This window comes from Archocentrus centrarchus, chromosome 5 (genome assembly GCF_007364275.1).
Source record: "Archocentrus centrarchus isolate MPI-CPG fArcCen1 chromosome 5, fArcCen1, whole genome shotgun sequence".
Taxonomy (NCBI): Eukaryota; Metazoa; Chordata; class Actinopteri; order Cichliformes; family Cichlidae; genus Archocentrus; species Archocentrus centrarchus.
Genome location: NC_044350.1, coordinates 15,620,097 through 15,634,535, shown reverse-complemented (window position 1 = coordinate 15,634,535; position 14,439 = coordinate 15,620,097). Strand labels below are relative to the sequence as shown.

Below are 14,439 nucleotides of genomic sequence, written 5' to 3'. Positions count from 1 at the left end.
GAGCTTGGTAAAGGTTAAAACAAAATATAAGCACTACAGGAAACTTTTGGTTTTTACTATTTTACTAAAAACTGTTTATAAACACATTTATTAGTCCTTATTGCTGTCTTATAGCACTGAGAAAAAAGTCGAGTCACCCATCGTGTTTTGATTCCAAGCAGCCAGACTGTCTTGTAATTTTTTAAGGTGGTCTTGAGCAATAGTTCTCCAGACTTTCTGAAGGTCTGTCAAAGATTTTCTTTGGACTCTGGCTGCTTTTTTCACTCATTTTCTGTCCAGTCCTTGCACCTGACCATTTTCAGAGGAATGTCTTTTTGCTTGTTAAGCCACTTAACACTGACCTATGAATCACTCAAGCATTAAAAAGGCACCTAACTCAGGGGATGAACCAGTGTTGTGTCTATACATAACAGACAACAAACAACCAAATTTAAATTTTATCATCAGGCCCTTTTTTACAAGCAGCCTGTCACAAAAAAATGCATTTCTTTACTTGAATCTACAAAAAATGCCAAATATAACAGTCTGACAAAATTGTATTTTTGGATACCTGCATAGGAAAAACACACAATCAAACACAATCAGTCATGTAGTGGCATCCTCAGAGCCCAGGCCTCAACATTATTGAAGCAGTGTGGGATCATCTTGACAGAGAACAGAACAAAAGGCAGAACACATCCAAAGAAGAGCTTTGAATGCCCTTCAAGAAGCCTGGAAAACTATTCACGAAGACTGCTTAAAGAAATTAGAAGAAATCTGCCTCAAAGAGTTTAGGCTGTGTTGAAGAATAAAGGTGGTCACACCAAATATTGACTTTCAAGCTTACTAAAATTGTGCAAACTCTGTTTTGGGACTAATCTCTCACAATGAGGAGACAGCCTACAGGAGAGAGGTCTCCCGCCTGGAGAACTGGTGCCAGGAGAACCACCTCCTGCTCAACGTCAGCAAAACAAAGGAACTGATCGTGGACTTCAGCAGGAAGCAGCAGAGGGACTACCATCCACTTGTCATCAGTGGTGCTGAGGTGGAAAGAGTGGACACTTTCAAATACCTGGGAGTGACCATCTCACAGGACCTGTCCTGGACTCATCACATAAACATCAGTGTGACTGCAATGTAAAAACAATATATTGTGGTAAAGTATTGCAGTCCACAACTTGTCACTTCCACACACTTTAGTATTTTTATTATAAATCCTGAGATATAAAGTTGTCACCCAGAGTTTGAAAGATGTGTGTTTCCCTGACAGGAGGGGTCCTACAAAAGAGTTGCTTTACTGTAAATGTACGATTAAGGTGGGCCGTGGGCTCCGCTGCATCAAACGCTTGTTTTTATCGCTTATCTTGTTTGTCCCACAACTTTACACCAGTGCAATACTAAACCACCTGAGTACCCCTAAAGTTAAACACAGTAACAATTCATCTGGAAAATCCAGAGAAGGCCTTTACCCTGTGTGTTTTTCTTTTTTCAAAAAACATTTCAGTCCATTTTAGCTTCCTCATTCACCTTCATTCATTCCACACAGAATCCCCCCAAATCTGTATAATAAAACACAAATTAAGCCACAGTGTGATTGAAATGCTTATTTATTTTTATCTGCAGTGATGATTGATTTCAAATGGTTTTTAGCAACAAAAGACAGATGTTAAAAATGAAATGAAATGCGCCCCTTCAGTCCTTCAACACATAGAAAAATGCTTTTGTTTGTTGAGCTAATTCGAGGGCAATACCAGTATTTTTTTGCAACGTGTGCCTTTCTTGTGCGTTTGTTCTCTGCTACTTCTTCCTTTTCATCATGATTTAAATATAGCTAGATTAAATCATTTACATACAGCTCTATGCCTGTCACAGTCTTACAATGTCATTGTTCCTATTGTGTTATAAATATTAATACAGCCACAGTGAAAATCACTAACAAATGTCTTTTCTAATCTTCTGAGGTGTCACTTCTGTCAGTCCAGAAAAGTCACAGGAGGAACATTTCGGAAGAGATGACAGACTTTTCTGTATGTGAGTGCCTGCTGATGATCCTGATCCATGAAAAACACTGGTACTGTCCTTTAAGATGTGACATATTAACATCATTTCTCGTGACATTTACACTCTGAAAACCACCGCAGCAATCCTCACTTCACTCCTCTCTTTCTCAGCCTTTAACCCTCTTTGTGATGTGGGAATAACACAATAAGATTTCAAAGCAGACATCTTGAAAGGCAGAGCCGTGAATGACGCTGATACTCCTAAACCTCGACACTGTTACCTCTCGCTGCACGCTTCCCTGGCCGATTTCAGCTATTGGTCTGAGTCGACGTCGTCTCGTCCCGGAAATATTCATGTTCTAGTGCATTCAAGGCTGATATTCGTTTCAAGGGGTCAAAGGTCAGCATTTTCTGTGGAGGAAAGAGTAGCACAAGGTTGGAAGTGTGTCAATGAAAATTTTCAGCTCTTTAAACGATGGACCGATGAACTACCAATGAATATCTAATCAGCCAATCACATGGCAGCAACTCAGTACATTTAGGCACGCAGACATGGTCAAGATGACCTGCTAAAGCTCAACGTGAGCATCAGAATGAGGAAGTAAGGTGATTTAAGTGACTTTAAACTTGGTTGTTGGTGCCAGATGGGCTGGTCTGAGTATTTCAGAAACTGCTGACCTACTGGGATTTTCCCGCAGCAACCATCTCTAAGGTTTACAGAGGATTGTCGGAAAAAGAGAAAATATCCAGTTCATTCATTGGCGGAAAATGCCTTGGTGATGTCAGAGGTCAGAGGAGAATGTCCAGACTGTTCTGAGCTGACCGGAAGGCAACAGTAACTTAAATAATCAGTCGTTACAACCAAGGTACGCAGAAGAGCATCTGGCACAATACAGCCAACCATGAAGCAGATGGGCTACAGCAGCAGAAGACCACACCGGGCGTCACTCCTGTCAGCTAAGAACAGGAGACTGAGGCTACAGTTCACATGGGCTCACCAAAATTGGACCATAGAATATTGGAAAAAATGCTGCCTGGTATGATGAGTCTTGTTTCCTGGTCGGGTCAGAATTTGGCATAAACAACATGAAAGCATGAATCCATGCTGCTTTGTATCAACAGTTCAGGCTAGTGGTGGTGTAATGCTGTGGGGGTTAGTTTCTTGGCACACTTTGGGCCCCTTAGTACCAACTGAGAACCGTTTAAACACTACAGTCTGCCTAAGTATTGTTACTGATCACGTCCATCCCTTGATGACCACAGTGTGCCCATCTTCTGATGGCTGCTTCCAACATGATAACGCACCATATCACAACGCACAAATCAAACTGATTTTTTGAACATGATAATGAGTTCACTGCACTCAAATGGCCTCCACAGTCACCAGATCTCAATCCAATAGAGCATCTTTAGGATGTGGTGCAACAGGAGATTCTGATCATGGATATACCAAAACGACAAATCTGTGTTAATACCGACCAAAATCACTGAAGAAGGTGTCCAGCAGCCGAGAACATTAGGTTGTAGATTCAAGCTTATTTATTTATTCTACGGAAACATGGAGAAGGAAAAGCTACTATTTCTATTATTTTTGATCTATTTTTTTATTTTATTTTTTGCATCACGTGGGGAGGCGTGATAAAATATTCTGTCTACTTTAAAAGGTTAGGTAACACTTGTAATCACAGAAAGGCAATATTTATTGTTTTATTCTTATAAATAAGAATATTTATTCGTTTAAATAGCCTGTTTAAAAAGTTGATTTCAGTCATATTTTCTGTTCGACCAGCACTCTGCAGAGTATGCAGACAACACACTTTTCTTAAAAGGGTACTTTCACGAGTCCTGTTTCTCTTTTAGTGCAACCAGCTGAATAAGCAAAAGCAGTCGCAGGAATTTGTCAGGATCGCAGCACTTGAATTCCTGAGGCTTGTGTCTAAGGCAAATTAAATTCTTCTGGGATCTGAGGTTGCTTAATCTGTTAATGTCCTGATTTCAACTCTCTGTGTAGTTGAGACATAAATCAAGTACCAGGCAGGATGGAGAACCGCTCTAATTATTTAATTCACGAGCCTTACCAGCAACAGTTGCGCCCCCTGCTCATTTATCTCTGGGACAAAGTCCGTGATTGGGCGAGCCATGACAGGGGGGAAGTTTTTCCTTGATAGTGTAACATCAGTCGGCCACTCCTCCTCTGGTGGCAAGCCGATAACCCTGAAACAACGTTTAAATTTCAGTGACGAAGGAACCGTGAGAATGAATCAACCAAGGCTCAGGTTAATGTGACTGAAAGTGTTTCATACTCACTCAAAAATTTTCCCAAGCTGGTCCATTTCTGACTCTCCACAGAACAAAGGTCTAACAAATAAAGATTAAAGATTAGTTGAAAGGCTGAAGCTGGTTGCTGTTGGTTATTTTAGACCTTTGGTTTTACAAATTTCTCTTTTATTTGCACCAGAGGGCGAGATAGGATTGTGATATCCTGGACACATATCAACAAATATGCGTTCACTAATATTCATGAGCTTTGACATCACAATGTTGCACCTCTATATTTCTGCTATATCATAATAATCTCACCATCTTCATATTAACTGTTCACAGAAGTATCATTTTTATGCATTCATTATTTTAGCCACATTGGTGGTAAAAAACCAACAACAAAAAAACACATTCCTTTGATGCAATGTGTAATTTTTACCACTAGGTGGAGCTACTGTGTACATCACTGAACTGCTTCTTAGCTGAGCTGAATACACTGACAAGCTCCTCTAGTAGGTTTAAGCTTGTTGGTGCACATTATCACATTCACAAAATTCCTGCTATCACTGCGCCAGGATCAGTCTCTTAAATTAAATGTCTAAAGCAGGGGTGGGCAATTAATTTTCCCCGGGGGCCACGTGAGAACTGGGAGTGTTGTGGAGAGCCGCACCTAAAAGCTTATAAAGAGATCAAATTAATAATGAGCAGAATTGAGTTTAGCTTATTGGTGCGGCCCTCCCCTGCTTTAAATAGCAAATTGGTGTCACTCATACCTTACAGAGCTATAAAAATACACTATAACTCAATAAACCTTAATTCATACCCAGGTTACGGCTAAATGGCAAAAACCCTTTATTTGCTTTTGAAACCAATTTACCCTCATTAAAACGCATTTTAACCAACAAACTGTCTGCGTCTCAGGAGCAGAGAGCACAGCCAGACGGAAAATGTGCTTTACAGATATTGACTGAGGGAATATTCATATTAATATATCTTTAAAATGTTCGACCTAATTGCATTTCATGTGCTTGCTCCACATTTGGCATCTTACTGAATGTTTCTCTGTGTTATGTTAAACAAGCTCGAAGCACTTGGTTAAAATGAGGAAATGATCATCATCATCTTCATTAAATATGAGAAAGTCAGCTTGGCTTACAATGAAAAAATGAACACGACTTTGTTAATATTTAACTTTCTCCAGCCTTAGCCAACAGTTGTAGAACCTGAACAGCAAATTAAAGGCTAGACATGAGTCCCGGGCTTGTGCTCTCCACACACTGCTGTGGTTATCCAAGCAAAGGCTTCATACAGAAAGTGTATGTCAAACTTGGTATGATGGAAATGATTTAAAACACAATGCGATCTGGCTTTAGGAATTCAATGAGAATCCAGAGTTCACTTCACACCGTGCAAAGGATGAGTAATCAGACCTCTGCTACTTTTTAAATTAGTGACTCAGATCGCTAAAATCGAATGCTGACTCACTTCCTTTTGAACATCTCAGCAAAGATACAGCCGGTGCTCCAGATATCCACGGGTGTGGCATAACTGGACTGCAGCAGGACTTCAGGAGGACGGTACCACAGTGTCACAACCTGGGAGACACAACCAGAAGAGCTCGGTGGATGCATACAATCATGAAAAGCCTATTACAAATCCCTTTTATTAATACGCACTATATATGTTGATACTTATTTATCATGACCTGATGTATCTGTATGGGAATTCCTTACTCCATAAATTCTGCTTCAGCATAATCTGGTATGGGTCAGGCTCTAACAAACATAGAGTCCATAAGGATTACAGGGAATAAATAATCAAGCTTAGGAACTATCAAACAACAAAACACTTGTACATGAGCTTGAAAAAAAAAAAAAAACATTATCTAGTGAAAAGGGGATGGGCAACCCCCACCTCGCCCTTGAAATCTGACTGGGCCCCCCTGTTGACCCTCCAAAATTGTGCTGTCATGTCAGTACAACCATGGGTGGAAATTACGGGGTCAGATAAGAAGGTTTAGCGCCCTTTTTTGTGTTACAAACAGTTTAGTCCTCTTCAGTGCATCGCTGCATGCGAGAACCTTTACATGTAATGAAAGCTAAAGGTTTAATAGCATGGCTGAATGATCGCCTCCCCCTCACATACCTCACAGTGGTTTGATCCACTGCTAACCCTCGCCTAACCCTTTACTTTTTCTACTGCAAACAAAGGCTGGGTAAAATGCTGTTCTTCTTTTTTTAGAACTTGACTGTACTAACCAGTCTCTGTTTCATTAGTCCCATTAACTCCCTGCTAAATCTTGTACTTCAATGCAGCTGCTATTATTAAGGGGAAGCTATGCATCCTACTGGAGGCAGGAGGCCTGGTGGACATTACATTTCAAAGTGTTTTTATTTTGCTTTTTTTGTCTCTGATAGAATATTTTTAGTTCCTTTAAGCCTCCCTCTGTGGTTCCAAAGTGTAGCGGTTTACATATTTACCTAACAAGTAAAAGATCTGTGGTTCAATCCCAGGAGGAGATATAAATCCCTTTAGGGTTGTGTCAGGAAGGGTATCTGCTATTAAAAAAATCTACCAAGATAAACATGTGAAGCTATTTGCTACCCTTGTGGATGTGGGATCAGATAAAAGTAGCATTACGAGCCCCCCCCCACCAAACTAACTGTTAGCCCTCCGCCCACCCCAATTTAAAAAGCCCTGGAAATTCGCCTGTCTAGTAAACATCAACATGTTCAGCAGAAGCTGCCATTTAGCTCGAGTTACAGACATGTTAGCACAGCAGCAGCCTTTTACTGTTTTTCAATTTTTTAAACCACTAAAAAAAATTCTCATCATTCTCATAAAACAAATAAAGCGCTGACACGGCCATAACCACAGTCTCTTTAATTATGGAGGAAACACAAGTCATATAAAAAGCAAAATGCCCAAACAACTTAAACATAAGTAATGAAATCTGAAATCCAGGGCAGTACATCTAAATATTATATCTTATTTTTCTATAAAAATGTTGTTTTGAAGCATCATGTTGTCGTGATCTTTACTGGATTCTTTCCTGGTAAACTGCAAACACTCCAGGAAGTTACTGTAGCCATCCAAGTCACAGCATGAGGGTTTTGCACTACATTTTTACACAAGAAAAACTGATATAATGTATTAATTCCTGAGGCTTGGCGTGACTACTTGGCAGGTTTAGTAACTTTTGGACTCTTTTCTCCCTGTTTCCAGTTCTGCCTTACACTAAGCTACCCATCTGCTGGTTGTGATGTTCCTTATCTAAGCCGCTGCAAGAAGGCAAATAAGCATATTTCCCAAAATGTTTATGCCTGGCAGCAGAATGTGAAATATTAGACACTGTATGTTAATCTATTTATCTTTACGAAACACTATTAAATGCTGACTGAAATGAAATCAGCTCGAATGGTAGAAAATCTGAAATAAAAATGAACTAAACTTAGAACAAAAATGGCAGCGTGCTTTGCTTTTACTGCGTACGCTTCTTACCACAGGAGTGAGGGCCATGTGGCAGCTGTAGATCCTGGCGAGTCCAAAGTCGGCCAGCTTCACCTGGCCTTGGCTGGTTACCAGAATATTCTCTGGTTTCAGGTCTCTGTGCATCACGCGGTTAGAGTGAAGGAATGCAAGACCACACAGCAACTGCCTCATCAAATCCTGCAAACAAAAAACAAACACAGGCGGATCTTCACTGGAACTAAATATTTTACAGGTTTAGGTAATGGGGCTTTCAATGAACAAGCAGCAAAACACTCCACGCTTGCCATGTGGTGTCAGCAGTCTCATTTGACAACTTTAGCTAAGTTTTAGCGTAGATATCGCTGGAGCCGGTTCTTACTTTGATGCGGTCTGGAGCTAATCCTGGAGCTGGCGCTTTCTCTAGATATGTCTTAAGGTCTTGGTCCACATGCTCAAACACTAGAGTAACTTTGGTCTCCTGGTCTGACCTCGGGGTGGCGCAAACATCCATAAGCCTGCACGAGCAAGAAAATTCATGACTCCTGTGTGATTAGTTCACAGTGGATTATAAACACAAGGTGAAAACACAACGCACTAACGACTCCCTTACCTGACCACGTTGGGGTGGTCAAACTGCTCGAGCCGTTTCAACAGAGCCACCTCTCTGACTGTGGACACTGGGAGGCCATTTTGGTCCGTTCTGACACGCACGCTCTTCAGAGCCACAAACTGCCCGCTCTCTGTGTCCCGGGCTTTATAAACAGTTCCATAAGCACCTCCACCGATTTCTGCCACTGGCTCATACTGGATGCTGGCGAAGTGGGCCATGGCCAGACTGAAATAGCCTGAGACAAAAAAAAAAGTACAACACACAAATTAGATACAAAAGTCAGTAACAGTAACGATGTGGCAGGTGATCGTGTGTCGCCCCCCCCTGGAAAATGCTCTGCTTTAAGTGACCGATCACAGTGTCTGAAGATGTAGAGATGCCAAATACCTGAGGAAGCTAGAAGAAAAGTAACAAGCTCATTAAATACAGCTGGATTCACCAAGACTGCCTGGACCCAAGCGGTCATCTGACCATCCAGTTCGCACTGCAACAACACTGGCACTGCTTAAAAAATGCAACAAAAAAAATCCTTGAAAAAAACAAAACAGCATAATGAACTTTTCATGAACTGTCTGCGCTGGACAAGGAGAACCATCACCAACTTCTCTCACACATATTCTGTCTGAGAGAAGCCGGCGCCTGTTCAGTAATAAAGACAGAAATGTCCTCGGGCTAACACAAGGCAGGGGCTGAAATTCGTTACCACAGCCCTGCAAACCTGCCACATCCAAAATGAACTGATGCTCCTCCACAGCTCTTCTGCTTGAGGAGCCATTTCTAAAGGAGTACAAAGTGTATTTTCTGTCACACTGCCCGCAGTCTGTCTCAAAAATAACTTTCAAGTGTCAATAGAAAGCACTTTTGTGTTAGGACTTCATGAGCGCTGAATGAAAGTCTTTCCACGTTCTCATTAGCTCTGTAAATTACCTTCTGGAGGAACCCTATGCTTTCTTTTATCTATTTAACTATAGCGAGGGCTTTCATGGCCTTTAGATAAATGTTTCTGGTAGTTTGCAGTTTGGCACCTTTCTTCTTTGAGTTTCGGCTTGCTCCTGATGTTCACTGATATTCTGTTTTAAGTGTTTCCAGTGCTTCCTTTAAAGATTTGACCAGATACTCCAGGAATGATTTGTTGAATCTTTGACTTGGATGTATGCTTGGGATTGTCTAGCTGGTCAAATTTAGTGTCTGATTGAGAATGGATTGCTGCAAAGTTTAGTGCTGTTATAGTCTATAAGATCAGGTCATGCTGCAAGTCTTTGGCAGCACTGGTCCTTGCCATGACTATCCCACTCACTACTGTTGTGAATTTTTCTGTGTAAATAAATTTGAGTACCCCAGCTGTTGTTTGCCCCGTACCCTTTGAAGAAGTGTATTTTTTCACAGCTAGTTTGTACCATTATATTTACTATGCTGGGACTCTTACCCTTTAGTAGCCTTAAATAATAAAAAGCTGTTAAAAATGATAAATTAGGATTTGGTTTAATCTTTATAAAAATGCTTTAGAAGTAGAAAAAAAAATCCTAGCTCTTAGGAAAGTTGTGGCAAAAATGTCAATTTTACATTCAATGTCACTCAGCTCATAAAAATGACCTGTAAAACTTTATTTTATTGTTATTCCATAGTTTACCCAGTTGCATTATTAAAATCAGCTGGTGCACCTTTAACATGACTCCACACCATCCTTTTTCTCACTGGTGTGTTTCCATTAGAAAATAATGCTCGGAGCTGCAAAACTTTTGAAGGCTGGTTACGCTGATTTAAGTGATGCAGCTTTATTTTTTTAGTGATTTATTCATCAATGCTCTTTTATATAGTTATCAAATGTTAAGTGCCTTAATGGTTGCAGCACATGACACACAAAACCTCTTAATCTTGATCCCAGCCAGGAATGTGTGTTGCATGTCATCCCCCCATCCATCCCACCCCACCTGACTTCCCCACCCCACGTTTCCTGTCTGCCTTTTAACTGTCAACTGTCACATAAAGGACCCCACCACCACCACCTGCAATAATAAAGAGAAAATTTAAGGTTTTTAATCCACGAGCTGCAGGAAAAACCTCCTGAAAGATGACACGTGACTCAACAAATGTGGCTCCGTTTTAAAGGTCCCTTGATGCAGGGCTTTTCCCCTCCACTCTGCAGCACAGGAAGCACCTTCCATCATTAGACTGAAAAATCTTTCTGTGCCGATGCTCCTACCTTCAGTCTCCTGGCAGGAAGCAGGTACACAGCCAGAGACCATATCATCCCTCTGCTTCCTTTCCTTTGTTAAAGCCTCAGCCTTTAATCTGTCGAGGCAGCTTGGTACACTTCCTCCACTCAGCCCATCCCCTAACCGATTTTCATCCATCCACACCCCTATGACCTACTACTCCTATTATATTTCTATTCTTGCATTTTGGGCTCACCTACTCACTGGTAGCAGTTCTGTTCTCTTCAAAGTGAGGAAAAGAACACTGTGTCACACTGAGAACCAAAGCTAATCTGGCATTATGACAAATCACAGAGGGAATGAAGAACTTAAAGACCTCCAATGAAGTGTTTTGGATTCAGTACCTCTTTAATTTAGCAGTATTTATTATGTCCCACAGCACCGTAAAAACCTGCTATCTGGATAATCTCTTCTCAGTAAAAGTAATAAAGGACAAAGTTGACTGTAAGCTGAAGTCCTCAAGCTGGTAGACATGTACCAGTTCCTTTACTCAAAATCAAAGAAAATGTATTTTATATGATTCAAACTGTTAAAGACAACAGAGATCCGGAGCTCAAGGTGTTTCTGGAGAGGAGTGTGAGAAAAGCACAACAACAAAGGAGTAGAAACACAATCCACTCAAAGTCAAACACCTCAACAACAAAGCAGTTCATTCTCGTCTGAATTTTGCTGCTGGCTTCATTTTCTAACACAGGTAACCCAAAGTCTAACACTGTGGCTGTCAAATATTTGGTTCACACAACACGATAGCACGTTTGTACGTTTAATACGAGATAAATACAGAGTCACTGCTGAACGTAACGCTATATATGCTGTTCTGGGCTTATTGTCAGCATACAGACAGTTCAGTAAAAAATCTCACAGTTCTCGCCTTTCACTAGTGAACGTGTGTCATAATATCTTAAAGTATTTAACGAAGTAGTAACATACTGAGTCAGCACTTGGCTGAAATACAGTTTCACATAATAATAAAAAATGACCAATAATGCCTAAAGTTGTTTGAATATCCAGACAGACTGCTAAACCACAAATGGTAATTCTAAACCACATGCAGTCAATATAAACTCTTGTTACTAAGAGGAAGCAGTATTGCTTTAAAGTACCACAGTTCTTCCTCTTGCGCAAAGAAAACTTGAGTCTGCCATTTCTCTCGAAATGATTAAGAAATGAGCCGAGAAAGAGGGTGCAGATAAAACTTTCCCTTCTGCAAAAAAACCCCTCCCCAAAAACAAAGCTCACTTCTCTAAGCGACACTGAGACCAATTCTGCCATCAAGTTATGTTCATGTTAGACACACTGATGTTTTTCACAAACTACTCAGCAGCATCACTCGACTCCACACCTCCCTGCTGAAAATGATGGAGTCAGCGAGGCGGCTATAATTTAGACGTAACTTCTAAATGATGTTCTGTTACGGTGTGAGGAAGAGCAGGTGCGCTCGAAAACACTGATGCAACAAACAGGTAAAACTGGAGTTGTGTCGGTGGGGTTTTTTTTTGGTTTTGTTTTGGCCCAGCATCCGCCCCATTTTTCAGTGCATATGTGTGCCAATTTCCTTCTTTTTATTATTCTGGAAAATATCTAGAAATATAGTAGGAATAGTGATTATATATGTGTGAATATCAATTCAGCAGCAGCCGACTGATATATCGATCGAACTGTAATTAGGCACATTTTATTTGCTTGGGCAGACTGTACCCTAAGGAAACCTCTCATTTTAGCTAACTCATAAAGCTCTGTGATCAAAAGTACCACTCTTTTTGTTTTCACTCATTTATTCAGCTCCTTCCATAAACAGAGACAACCACTTCATTGCATCTAACTTTACTGTTGCAATTTACTGCATACAGTTTCCACAGAGAAAGCCATTGGCCTATATATGCTTTGTATGTTAGATGCCAAATTATTGTGTAGGCCGTGAGATCGTATCAGTATGGTGCACGACCACGGTTTCCTTTATTGATCATATATTACACACATTTGCCACATGTTGGGCGCTCCATGCAGACATCAGATGATTTAACGTCTCTCATTCTTAGTTGCTTCCCGCAATGGTGGAACTTTCCTCTTTAGATGGGCTAAGTGACAACAGCTGTAGGAGTCAGAACCACCACAAAGTCTGAGAACTAAAATACTTGAAGGGAGGCACTGCAAAGAGAAATCACATCCCGGTTTATTCTATCACGAAGGTAGTTTATTCTCACCTTTAATGCCTCATTTAAGTTAACACCTTTGTCAGCTGACTTAAATACAAAACCTAAATTTACCCTTACATTCCATTTTAGAGGTTAAACAAAATCTATTTACCAGCGCTCTCATTTATCAGCCAGCAGGCGGTTCGTTCATGTTTGCTTCAAGTTACTATCAGGGCAGGAAACTGCAGAGAAACTCTTGATATGATGGGCTGAAACACTGCCTGTGATAACAGAGGCATCATGATACAGTGATACTCAGTGTGTGTCGAGATAACCATCAGTTATATAGCTGTACTTCGCTGGACCCAACTTTGAGAACTATTTGAAGTGTTAAGATTTTTCTGAAAAAAAAACAAAACAAAACTCAGTGTACTGATAATATATGGCAAGAGGAATCTGTGAGATACATTATTGCATTACTGTATTTTCCCCATTCCTAGTTAACAGGATAAATGATCTATCAGGTGTTCTCCCCTTGTCTTCACAGCCGACACAACAGTACAACCCTTTGCTTTTCACTGAAACTACCACAGCCCGCCTGTAGAGCCAAGACTCTCACTGAACTATCAGACTTGCTTGTGGTCTCAGTTGTCTGAGTTTCTTCAGGAAGTGGCAGGGTGACTTGTCACCCTAAAAACATCTCCTAGTTTCCTTTTCCAGAGACAGAACAGCTTGCACAACCAGAGGACAGATTTTTTTTAGCACCACATCTGGAAGTTTCAACATCTGACAACACCGGGGTCACTGATCACGGTCAGGACTGGTCGTGAGAGACACGGAAGCCCACAGCTACCTCGCCAACATTTCATTCATTTTACTGATTCATCAAGAAAAATGCAGGCCAGTGACACTGAATGCCGGTGGGCGGAGGTAGCGAGAAACAGGCCGGGGCAGACAGAAAGCCTGCTCTGTCCCGACACGTGGTGCTCCTCCATAGCGCTCCTTTGTTAATTAAACTGGCAACAAAGTGCGGCAACAGCAGGCCACATGGACTTTTTCCTCCTCACCTACATGTTCACTGACGTGGCAGGGAAAACATTAAACTACAGCAAGCGGCGGATGGGACAAATCACCGCCTGCAATTCCCATTTCCACATCTGTGCCACATTACATAAATATCACAGTGTCGCAAACTAATCACAAACGGCTTCGTGCAATCGCCGATACTGTACTCACCTCGCCTGCTTCTCTGTCTCTCTCTCTCTTCTGTGGCAGGTAAGCTTACTTTAGCTCTATGAGGAAGACATGCTCACTAATGTGCCACGTATAACTCACACACAAACGGGTCACAAGTGGCAGGTCGGGTCCAGACTTAAGTTTACAGAAGCCCAGCAGTGGATCTGTTGTGGAGAAGCCAATCAACCGATATGATTTCGGCCTCCACTGTTTTTTTTTTTTTCTTCTTCAAGCCTGCACCCCTTTTGGGTTGTCTTCCTGTTGCTTCTAGCAACTCTCGGAGGCGGAGCCAAAAATCACCAAATGAATGAAAAACCCCGATCTCAGCTGTGGGTCTTAAACTTTCGCCAAGTCCTCCGAGTTTGCATTCATTACCAGTGTATAACAATCAATCACAGGGCAGTTAAAGCTAATTTGTAGCCAATAGGGCCTTTTATCTGCAAATGTCATTTCTCCCATCAAAACTATAATTTAGGACATATAGTTGGATTTTACTGCACTGTTGCATCGTCGAGTCCACCGGAGGTGTG

The 14,439-nt window shown here is 41.2% G+C and overlaps 1 protein-coding gene across 1 annotated transcript; it reads right to left on the bottom strand.

Moving 5' to 3' along the window:
- Positions 1 to 1,568: 1,568 nt before the first annotated feature.
- On the bottom strand, positions 1,569 to 14,162 carry cdk4 (cyclin dependent kinase 4). The gene is made up of 8 exons (XM_030729258.1): positions 13,910 to 14,162; positions 8,323 to 8,557; positions 8,092 to 8,227; positions 7,743 to 7,910; positions 5,727 to 5,836; positions 4,287 to 4,337; positions 4,058 to 4,193; positions 1,569 to 2,390 (listed from the first exon to the last, which is right to left on the bottom strand). The coding sequence occupies exons 2-8, from the start codon at positions 8,538 to 8,540 to the stop codon at positions 2,289 to 2,291; spliced, it is 921 nt and encodes a 306-aa protein (XP_030585118.1). The 5' UTR covers positions 8,541 to 8,557; positions 13,910 to 14,162; the 3' UTR covers positions 1,569 to 2,288.
- Between the last annotated feature and the right edge of the window lie 277 nt (positions 14,163 to 14,439).